The 12145-nt window shown below is 43.4% G+C and overlaps 1 protein-coding gene across 1 annotated transcript; it reads left to right on the top strand.

The window, feature by feature from the left end:
- The first annotated feature begins 11578 nt into the window (after nt 1-11578).
- Nucleotides 11579-11896, top strand: LOC136532286 (uncharacterized). The gene has a single exon (XM_066524893.1). The coding sequence runs from the start codon at nt 11579-11581 to the stop codon at nt 11894-11896; it is 318 nt and encodes a 105-aa protein (XP_066380990.1).
- Nucleotides 11897-12145: the final 249 nt, after the last annotated feature.

Genomic DNA, 12145 nt, shown 5'->3' with positions numbered 1-12145 from the left:
ACCTTTTTACTCCAGTTCTTTTTAGGTTCAAAAACCCTAGTATCTTGATCAGAGATCCTTTGCACAAGATGACTGAGGCTTTCAAACTCCTGAGAAGCATATCTGTCTTTAAGATGTGGCAATAACCCTTGGAAAGCCAAATCGGCAAGCTGCCGATCATCCAGCACCAGGCTGTAGCACTTATTTTTTACATCTCGTAGTCTTTGTACAAAGCTCTCTACCGATTCATCATTACGCTGTCTCAATTTTACTAAATCGGTAAGCTTCTTTTCATGGATTCCAGCAAAGAAATACTTATGGAATTGTTTTTCTAGATCAACCCAAGTAATAATAGAATTTGGTGGTAATGAAATGAACCATGTAAATGCTGATCCAGACAAAGATGATGAAAATAATCGAACTCTTAATTCATCTCTGTTAGCTGCCTCTCCACATTGAATAATGAAGCGATTGACATGTTCCATTGTTGATGTATCATCTTGCCCAGAGAATTTAGTGAAATCCGGTACCTTGTACCGATTTGGGAGAGGAATTAAATCGTATGCAGGAGGGTATGGAGTCCGATAAGAATAAGTATTGACCTTGGGCTTTATCCCAAACTGATCCTTCACAATTTCTGCTATCTTATCGGCCCAAAAAGCATCAGCCTCCTGCTGACGAACTGGTTGAATTTCTACAGGAGGTGCCTGCTGACATCCCTCCACATATCTTTGTGGCCCACGATCTCCAGCAATCGGCATATTTGCCGTTACTTGTGGTCCATTAGCCTGTTGGAAAGGATTCATCGGCTGGGCTGCCGATGCTTGATTCTGGAAACCAGTTTGCATATGACCTTGTTGAATCCCTGCAACCTGCTGATTTTGCTGAACTGTATTTTGAACAGGTAACTGTCCTGACCAATCATTATTAGAACTCATCGGTACAAAACTTACCGATGGCTGGTAATTTGCTGATATTGTTGGATAATTATAACTGGTTTGAGGCATGAACTGAACCCCAGTTTGACTCATAGCAGGGGCTTTCTGCTGCATCGGCAGTAAGCTCGCCGATGGACTTGAATTGAATGTTTGAACCATAGGCATCTGAAAACCTCCTGGAGTTGGTTGCACAGAAGTAGTTGCGGCATATTGAGGCACTTGAGCCATCGGCGAAACGGCCGATGGTATAGGCGCTCTTCCTACTGCATCAAACACTTGAGGTAATCTAGGATTGAAAGCAGATGACTCTGGAGGCATGCCATATCCCCACCAATTAGTAGGAATCTGGCTATTCTGAGACACAGGGCCTGACATAGCTGATGCCGATAGATCTGTATTAAGCTGAACTCGCCCTCCTGGTAGTACCTGATCTGATTGTATCGGTGTAGATTGAATATTAGGTGAGCCTGCCAATACTGGAGGGGAAGTAACTTCTATACCCACAACGGCTGAAGGAGCCGATGGAGTTTTGACAGACGCCGGCTCTGGTTGATGATAGGCAGGCCCAACGTAATGTGGTGCCGCTTGTCCTTCTTTGAGAGTTCGAACCATAGCATTATGAACAGTATTGGACAGCACATTGGAATGATTAATCAAAGCATGATTTACTGCAGAATTAACCATCTCTTGAAGTTTACCAGGATTGGAGTCAAAGGTAACCTGCCGAGGCAACGGCAAATCTTGCTTCTGGATGACTTGTCCACTCTTGTTCAAGCTAAACGATCTCAGACAAAGCTGCTTGTATTCTTCTACAGCCTTTTCCATAGCCTGCCTCTGTTCTTCCTTGAGATCTTCTTCTGATACTGCGATAATGTTCCCTGAATCAATCTCGGGATTGAACATATTGATCGATTGGTCCCACCAGGCGTGCCAAAAGATGTGTTGATGCAAAAGTGGATCTGCAAACACAAAGGGCTAATACCCGAATCGATATCCAAAGCGTGCCAGTCGATTTGACCTGCTAATCGACAAGGATGAAGATACGAACACTTTGGTCCTGACAACAGCGATACGCCCGGAAGTCATGGCCAAGAGGTGCTCACGCGGAACTCGAGAATCGCCGAAGATCGTACTGAAACGATGCAGCTCGCCGAATCAATGAGAACTCGTAAAAAAAGAAAAATATGCGAATTGACGAAGTCGCCGAAAAGTAAGTAGATGCAAATAGGAGTAAAAATTGGTTTTGATATTGATTGATTATTCTCTATTACATTGCCCCTTACTCCATATTTATACCCTGATCTAAAGAGACACAACCAAACACAACTAGGACACCAATCCCATATCTAAGGAAACACGTGACTCTTACATGAATCATACCCTAACAAATATAGAAAAGGAAATCAACTCCTATCTATTTCCCTGTCCGCCTCAATTACGATGGAAATCTCACCGTCCTCCTTCCCATCGGCATACTCCCTATTTCATCGGCAGTAGTCTTCAAGCCTCCCTTCATCGGCATACTCCCTGTTTCATCGGCAGTAGTCTTCAAGTCTTCCTTCATCGGCATACTCCCTGTTTCATCGGCAGTAGTCTTCAAGCCTCCCTTCATCGGCATACTCCCTGTTTCATCGGCAGTAGTCCTCAAGCCTCCCTTCATCGGCATCGACAATAACACCTCCAACCTCATCAGCAACGCCCGAGTCCAAATCAACCTTTCCATCGACCATCACCAGCTATCGGCAACCATCTTTACAAACTGGCTTTCATCGGCTATCAAAGTATTCAATAACTTTCCCCTTGCCGATTAATCCACTCCGATTATTTTGACACGTGCAAAAAACGGTGTCAACACTCTGTTGTGTTGACATTCCATAGAAACTTTAGTTAATAAATGTCTTTATAATCTAGAAAGATGAAAGAACTTGGAATACGTGTGGGCCAAAAACCTCCAAACATAAAAAAAGTCAAGCAAAAAGGGTAGACACGGTGAAGATTTGGAATATATCCCTAAACGAGGAGAGGTAGTTGAGGGATTTGATGTTACAGATGAAACATATTCAGATTTAGAAGATGAGCCAGTACCTCAAGCAATTGAGGTGCTTGTTCTATCTTGTATTTAGTTTGGAGGGGTCTAGGTAGCAATGTAATGATTTACTATTTGGATAGCAATGAAATTTGTATATGCTTGCTGCTTAAGTTTGTATCTCCTATTTTAGTGTCCGGGTCGAAGGAGCCATAGAGGAGGCTCTACCAGCAGGACAAAAGGTAGCGATGCCATGAGCCTAGGCGAAGGCACTCGAAGCAAGTGAATTCAACATGACCAGGAGAGTTTGCTCATGGAGTTCATACTCGGAGGGCTACCGCTGGCAAAAGGGTGGAGGTATCAGCAGTAGGTGAACATAATTCTCCATCACCACGGACACCTATACCTAGGGATTCAAACTTCATGAATTGATTGGAGACATTTGTTAGGACGGCACCCTACCTAGCCCTATGAGAGACTGCACATGACCATATTATGATAGCCATGCCGAAGAGGAGCCCTCTAAGCTACCTAGCCCTATGAGAGACTATCCATGGCCAGATGATGATAGCCATGCCAAAGAGGAGCCATCTGAACTACCTAGCCCTGTGAGAAACTGCCCATGGCCAGATGATGATAGCCATGCCAAAGAGGAGCCCTCTAAGCAAACTCCCGTCTCCACCCACCTGTAGAACAATGAATGTTTCCTAGGTTGGTATTATCTTATAGATGTCTATCAATCAATTTGCTCTAGCTCTTTGATATCTATGTTACTTTTCTAACAATCTAAATGTATGAAAATTTTATAGTACTATTGTTGAGAAGTGCAAGGAAGCCGAGACCTCGAACTCTTGGAATTTTGCTTGACAAAATGAGTAAATCAATGGGAGGATTGAGGATGCCCATCTCTGTTGCCGAGGGGAACAGAAGGCCACATGATCCAGTGCAAGCTGCCAAGTTTGCCTCAGAGGCAGGTGTAGTAGTTAGGCATCAAATACCAATTTTGATGGATTGGAAACATTACAAGAAGCCCTCCGGTGTCGTCCATTACAAAAATTTTGTTGAGGGCCTAACTGTATGTACGGGTATCCTCTCTTAACATTTAACTCTGCTTTGAACAACTTTAACGGATTTACTTTTTATTCACACTATTGTGTGCAGTCAAGGCTAGATATTGACAAGGCTCACCCACCAACACAAGAAGCTTGCTGGAATGTATTGCAGTGTGGGGTACGGTAGGCATGCTACAAGTTGAAGCAAACCTACTTCAATGGCATCCCTGCTGATCAGATCCATACGACCTCTCCTATCCCGTCCATGAACGATGAACAATGATGTGAACTTATTGAGACTTGATCTAGTGCTAAGAACAAGGTGTGTGTAAACGCATCGATTTTTTGTCTAGTCTTGCTATGGTCTACTTGTGTTGAGTCTAACACAAATGAAGCTATAGAAAACATCTGAGACGAACAAGCAAAACCATGCAAATGTGAAGTACCACTAGTCTATAGGATCTCGCTCTTATGTTGCCTAGTTGCAAACATTTATAAGTGATGGTTGTGTTTTATTGTTACTCTTACCTTTGTATAAATATAAATAGAAACTCATATGCAATGTGAACAGAAGGAGAATAAGAGGAAGGCCACAAAATATGATCAAGGACTTGATGAACAACATGATAATCCAGTACATGAACATTAGGGTCAACCTGATGAAGATGTTAATGCTGTGGAAGTCTTCAAGGACTTCCATACCATTATGAAAAAGGGCCTGAGCGATGCTGTAAGAGCAGTAGTTGTAAGTAGCTTCATTTCCTTTTCTTGAAATCTACTGAACTCATTGCCATAAAAGAAGGAAACGCAATAGGAGCCTAATGTGGCAACATCATTTAATTTTGTAGTTGTAATTTTACACCAATCAATATGGTACCTGTACATTGTGCTTATGTAATCTCTATCGATAGTAGGCTGCAAAAGACCTATGCATTATTCTTATGTAATCTCTATCAGCAGTAGGCTGAGGAAGTCCTATGCATTACTTGTTATGAATTAATCTCTTGGGTTTTCAATTGAAGTCCTCTTCCACTATTTGTAACCTAATGTCTTACTGATTGAATTTTGCAGAAAGCTATGGAAGCTATGCAAGCAGAACCTGTTGCTGATGGACAACAACAATGACTAGTGCTGATGTTGTTTCCAAGGTCCTCTACCTCTCCTAGGGCAAGCAGAAAAAACCTTTTTTTGAAGAATGCTGGTATCCTAAGAAGCTCCACTAGAGTAGAGACATCGGCAAAGATGACGCTTCGGGAGCAGCTTGCTGGTGAACAGGAAAGTACCGCTGCCCTCATCGAACTAGTGGATGAACTAAAGAGGAAGACAGAAGAGTCTAAAGGGAGTTTGAGGAATTTAAGAAACAACAATAGGAGGAGTACAATAGGCTCTATGAACAAGTCATGCACTTAAGCTCTCCTAGTAATTAACTCTCAGTCTTCAACTCCTATGGCTTGATGCAGTGAATATTTGTGGTCTGTTACGTGGACTCATATGATGGTTTGTTGTGATGATACTCTATCAATGGCTTGTTGCTGACGTGTGAAATGTTAATTGTTGGTATTTGATTGCCAGCTTGAATAATTATGTTGTCCATCTTTGTAGTAGTGAGGATCTCGAATTACTTTTCTGATGTAATTAGTCCTGCACGCGGTAGAACCAGGACAGGCCACGTGATCAAAAATAAAAATACGACATGTGGACCAACCAGTGCATGTCACGTGAATTGGCCAAGGCACGACACATGGGCTATTAAAAATCTGACATGTGAAAGGAAATCATCAAGCCATGTGGACGTATAAAAATATAACACATGGACGGATAGCATCGTGATGCGTGGTCAAATAAGAAATGGACACTTGGACCAATAATAATACGACACATGGTCCAATGAAGAAGTGACATGTGATCCAACGGCAACATGACACATGTGCCAGTAGAAAAGTAACATGTGGAACAATAGGGAACCGACATGTGGTCCAGTAAGAACCTAAAACGTGCAAGAACCAGAGATGGCCATGTTGTGCAATAAGAAGGTGACACGTACCCGAACCATCTCCAATGCAACCGGCTATAGCATGTACATGTGGAAAACATCTCTAACGAAAGCACCCACCAGCGTGGCAGCCTCCCTGCCACGCATGCCAAAATAGTTCTATGACGTTCTGTTTTTCATCACAGATCAAGCCACTTCTATGATGATTTGTGAAAACTGTCACAATGTTCAAGTATGACACAACTTCTGTGACGAACCATTTTTCATCATAAATTCTTCATAAAACTAAAATTATGATGAATTTGGCTTCTTTAGTGATGAAAGCTATTTGTCATAAAAGTGGATATTCCTAGTAGAAACATCATTGCATATGCCATTAGTCATTATTAAGGAGCTTTCATCATTAAGTAGAGCAACTAGCAAAACTAACCATAGGTATCAAGGATCAAGATAAACAATTGCTAGGATCATCCTTAACGGTGAATCAAATTAGACACATGCATGAATATAGTGGCATTAATGGTGTATAGGTATCAAGAAAAGCCTCATATTATACTTGCCTTAACACTTGCTCAAACTTCCTCATACTTTGCTTCTGGTCATCATCTTCTGATCTTCAGCGCTCACAAATGGTTCTTGTTCTACTCGTAGCAAGCACCACGCATAGGCAAACATACAAGCAACAAATAAAAGTAACTAAGAATAGTACACCACACGAGATGAAACAATGTACTAAATGAGAGCTAGCTACTATGGTCGCAAGATCACAAGAACGCTAAAGACGACACTATCGTTAAAAGGAACACCTACCGAGAGTTTTATATAAATTATAAAAAGAAAAGAAAATCATACATGTTTGTTTTATTTTAATTGATAGAAACCAAATAAATATCATTAGTTAACTCAGATTAGTCACATCATATTTTAATTCAAAATTGAGTTAGAACTTGTTTATATTTTATTCATGAACATGTCTCATATTATTTAATCAAATTAACCTTTAACTTGCAAAAGAAGAGTACATGTGAGAGCACCTAAACAAGTGTATCCTATGCAACGGGTTTGAACTAAGCAAATTATAATTTAGAAACATGTTTATGTTAGCAAATAATCATATTAGTATTTGTATATAAAATATCGTATAAAACCTATATTGCTTTTAAATTATAAGATTAAGACTAGTTGCATGAATAATCAATTTAATATTTAACTATACATATATAAAAACATGTGACATGAAAAACAACGATACTAACACGTAGGTCATGGTACCGAATTTTTTACAATTTGGCCCCTTTTTTGAAAGTTTCTCACGAATAGACCCCTGGCGGAAAGAATTCAGAAAATGGACCCTTAGCTCGGCGCCATTGATGCTAGCGCCGAGCTAGGCGCCAGCATCTCTGGCGCTAAGCTTCTGGGCATGGTCGATTACTTGCCAGGTGGCTCGGCACCAGAGTCTCTAGCGCTGAGCTTGGCGCCGTAGATCTTGGCGGCGAGCTACGGCGCCGAGCTTGGAAATATCTAACGGGCGCGCGCCTTTCCTCTCTTCTTTTCCCGTCCACCACCGACGCCTAGCCGAGCACTACCGCAGCCCTTGCCCGTGCCACCGCCGCACCCACGCCCGCGCCACCGTGCCCGCTCCCGCGCCGCGCCAAGCCTGCTCCCGCACCCACCACTATGGCCATGCGCGCACCCCAAGGCCACCCCCCGCCCCACGCCATGCCCCTCACCGTGCCGTGCCTCGGCGTGCTGTAGCGTTGCGCTGCCCCCTCGCCATGCTGTTGCCTATTCTTGGCCACCACACCGTGCCACCTCCGCTGCCCTCCACCGCTGTCCTCGCCTTGCCCTCCACCGTCAGCCTCGGCCATGGGCCGCCTAGTCGCCCTCCACCGTCGACCTCGCCCCGCCTTGCCACCGTCCACCACCGGCGTGCCTCCCGCGCCCGTCGAGCCAGACTCACCGCGCGTAGCCCCAGGCATCCCACGCCCATCGCACGCCACCGCTGGCCTAGATCTTTGGCCTAACCTAGGCCCATCGTCCGCCAGCCGGGAAAGGTAAAAATTATGAATATGCAATGTACCTACTTAGTTGGCATTTGTTATTTATTAGTTAATGTGATAACTCAGGTAGTTGATTTAGTTAGTGATCTAGTAAGATATATAGTAGATAGATAGAAACATAGACACATAGGCACATAGATATAGTTAGATAGCTACTTAGATATGTAGTTACATTTTTAGTTATCTACATATGATCTAGCTATTTAGTAAGTACACTATAAATATATACGTAGTTATTATCTTGATTACTTAGTTTGTAGTTAGAAAGTACTTGTTAGGTACTATCTATCGTCTAATTTGGACTAAAGGACATGTGTTTCGTTACGTGTTTGAATTAGATGGACAACCTAGTGACCATATATCATGGAGGCTGTCGATACGGGATCCACAGGATACCCCACAAAGGAGAGAGAAGATCTAGTCTAACTAGGATTCTTCCCTTATAATCCTAGTAGTAGTACTATTCAGTAATCCTACTAGGAACTCTCATTGTAAACCGACTAGGACTCTGGCCTCCTGACTATATAAAGGAGGGCAGGGCTCCTAGATAGAAAAAAAGGACGATTGTACAACACAACACTTCACAATCAATCCAACGCAAAGGCTAACACCGACTGGACGTAGGGCTGTTACTCGATCAACGATCAAGGGTCTGAACCAGGATAAATCGTTTGTCTCTTGCGTTCACCGTCGAGCTCTGCATACGCTGAAGCCCGAACAATACTACCCTGGGTACCCCCGGTGGCAGGCTATCAGTGGTAAAACATCAACAGCTGGCGTGCCAGGTAGGGGCTTTCGGTGACTTTGCATCTGAGAGCTCTATGGACCTCAATAACATGATCTTCCCGATGGGATCAATTTTCATCTTCGGCTCATGGATCTGCGAGGCGGACAACTACGGCAAGCTTCAAAGCCATCTCCTCAAAGATCCGGATCATCATGAAGAATTTCCTATTTCGACAACTATGATAGATCAGCTCACCAGAAGATTCGTGCATCTCATAATATCCGATTCGAATAAGATTTCACGACTACGTGCATCCGACTTGAACTCAAGTTCCGTGTCCAAGGTGAAGTCTTATTCGAGTGCTTTCAAGAAATTGAGTTCTTTTTTGGTAGGATTCTAGAGCACAACCCAAAACAACTCGGATTACCCTCAGAGTTCTTTCAAAAAGTTGAGTTCTTTTCCATTTGGGCTCGACAACACGGCAAAATCCTATCAGGGACAGTTCAAAAGGTCTTTCAATCCAATGCTTGGGATACCACTGACAGGATCCCAGGAGGGTCTCGTGCTAACGATAACATCGCAAGACTGTATCATCCACTGGCCAGGTTCCGTTCCTGAAGATAGCGGAACCCAACTAGTCGGCACAACAACAACAGCTATTCTACCTTACCAAGAAGGAGACTCAATCTGCAACATCGAGGCATCTACTGAAGTCATCAGCAACTCCAACAGTATGAAAACTAACACCAATAACAGAACGGCTCACGCACGGGAAGTACTCATGGTTCGACGTCCTCGGTCACCATTAAATCCCCTAGAAGCACATGATGTCAGGTCATCAGATGAATCAGAATCTAACATATCACCCTTTGCCTAGGGCTATGATGGAGAAACTGAGAGTCAAAAATAGGCTAGAGAAAGGAAAAACAAGTTGAAGCAAGGGCGCCAACACCGTGCTAGGCAGCGTAGGGAAGCCTGGATCAGATACGAGTCAGATTTGGCTGAATACAACATAAGAAAATCACAACAAGAAGTCAAAGAAAGATGCACGGTGAATACACCTTACGATAAGATTCGAGAAGCATTAGAAGAACTTAGGGCAACTTCACATCCCGGAGAGAAGTATGAACAGCTCCAGGACTTGCTCCGATCGACGATCCTAAGAACACATGAAGAAAGAGCCCGATCAAGACTACCCGCCAGATCAACAACCCACAGGCAAGAAGATCAAAATCAAAGGAAGTCCGCTTTCGAAAGACTTGGGCCAGGTGGAAGCCATAACGGAGAAAGCAGGAAGGAACATAATCAAGGCCACCAATTTGAACAACCAAGAAAGACTAGGAGTAGGGTGCCTACCCAGATAGCCTCGCAGACTTATTCCCATCAAAACAACACTTGGCCAGAAGAAGGTGCCGAATCCAAATTCAAAGAAGCCGGAATGCATGACAGATTCCCCTGTTTTGCGAACAGGCTTGCATCAGTACAATTACCTCACAAATTCAAACCATCTAACCACTCCAAATATGATGGCAAAACTGAACCAAGGCAATGGCTCAGAATATATTCACAATCAATTGAACTAGCCAGAGGAGACGACGATATCAAAACCCTGTTCTTTCCCATGGCACTAGAAACTATGCCCCTCCAATGGTTCGACAAATTAAATCCAGGATCTATCAGAAAATTGGGAGGACTTGCAAAGAGCTTTTTGTGAAAATTTCGCAGGAATCATTACACACCCAATCACTCATGCAGAACTGAAAGGACTCAAGCAAAAGGGAGGCAAAAGTCTTAGAAATTACTATCGACGATTCAGCGAACTATGGGCTCAAGTGCATGACATCACCGAACGAGAAGTAATTGAAGCTTTCTCTCACGGAATCATGGCTAGGTGGCAATTTCAAGATTTCTGCAAAGAAAATCCGAGAAACAATGAAGAATTCAGGCAAATAGTGGAAAAGATGATTACTGCAGAAGAAAAACACGAGAGAGGTTTCTGGATAGAAGCAACCAGGACAACCCGGACAAGCAAAATCATCGAAATAGCAGACATCAAGAAAGAAAACATAGATCAGACAATACCGTGGCAATGGCCGACAAATCAAAGAAGTTTTCCAAACCTAGAAGATATGATGACATTGAAAACATACGTTGCCCATTGCACCCTAATGGGAGGCACACCATCGGAAATTGCTACACTTTCAATGATCAATACACAAGAAAAGATAGTAAGGAGAACACCAAAGAGGACAATCAGGAAAAAGATGAAGACAACCACGAGGACAAAGGATTCCAAAAACCCAGGGGAACGGTAGCAGTGATCTTCTCAAGAGCTCCAGATTGCAGAAGCAAACATCAAGAAAAACTAGCACTACGGACTATCATGACAGCAGAACCGGCTACACCAAGATATCTCAATTGGTCACAATATCCAATCCAATTTTCAAGAGAAGACCAATGGACTAGCATAGGGAACGCAGGCCATTACCCACTAGTTCTAGACCCAACTATTGCCGGTATGACTATCACCAAAGTACTAATCGACGAGGGAGCCGGACTCAACATCATCTTTTCGGAAACACTAAGGAAGATGGGACTACAACTCACCAGGATGATCACACCAACAAGCACACCTTTTTACGGAATAGTACCTGGCAAAGCAGCCATGCCGCTCGGACAAATTACTCTACCAGTCACTTTTGGAACACCCTCAAACTACCATACAGAATTCATCAAATTTGAGGTGGCGGACTTTGAGTCATCATACCACGCAATTCTCGGACGACCGGCACTAGCAAAATTCATGGCGATACTGCATTACCCGTATTTGCTGCTCAAGATGCCAGGACCTAATGGAGCACTTTCCCTCCGAAGTGACTTGAAACGCGCTTTTGACTGCGATGTTCAAGCAATCCAGATTGCAGCCAAAGCACAAGATGACCAAAGTAGAAAAGAAATAGCCACAATTGCTGCAGAGATGAGCCAAGAAGAATTAGAAATACCGGCTAAAAAGCCTAGCATCATCACGCCACCGAAAGAAGCCAATGTCAAGCAGATCGACCTGGGTACTGGTGATACCTCCAAGACAGCAACCATCAGTGCTCACCTCTCGGCAAAATAGGAACTTGCGCTCACCAACTTTCTTCGGGACAACAAAGATATCTTTGCTTGGAAGCCGACCGACATGCCAGGTGTCCCAAGAGAGTTGGCTGAGCACATAATTGATGTTAATGAAAGCTCCAAGCCTATAAAGCAACGGCTACGACGATTTTCACCCGACAAAAAGGCAGCGATTAAAAAGGAAATCACAAAACTGATGGCAGCCGGATTCATCAGAGAAATCCTTCATCCAGACTGGCTAGCAAACCCA

This window comes from Miscanthus floridulus, unplaced genomic scaffold (genome assembly GCF_019320115.1).
Source record: "Miscanthus floridulus cultivar M001 unplaced genomic scaffold, ASM1932011v1 fs_56_3_4, whole genome shotgun sequence".
Taxonomy (NCBI): Eukaryota; Viridiplantae; Streptophyta; class Magnoliopsida; order Poales; family Poaceae; genus Miscanthus; species Miscanthus floridulus.
The sequence above is the reverse complement of the archived record's forward strand: the minus strand, read 5'-3'. Positions and strand labels throughout refer to the sequence as shown.

Excerpts from the sequence above, each read along its gene's own strand:
- LOC136532286 (XM_066524893.1), top strand. The coding sequence starts at position 11,579 with ATGGCGATACTGCATTACCCGTATTTGCTGCTCAAGATGCCAGGACCT.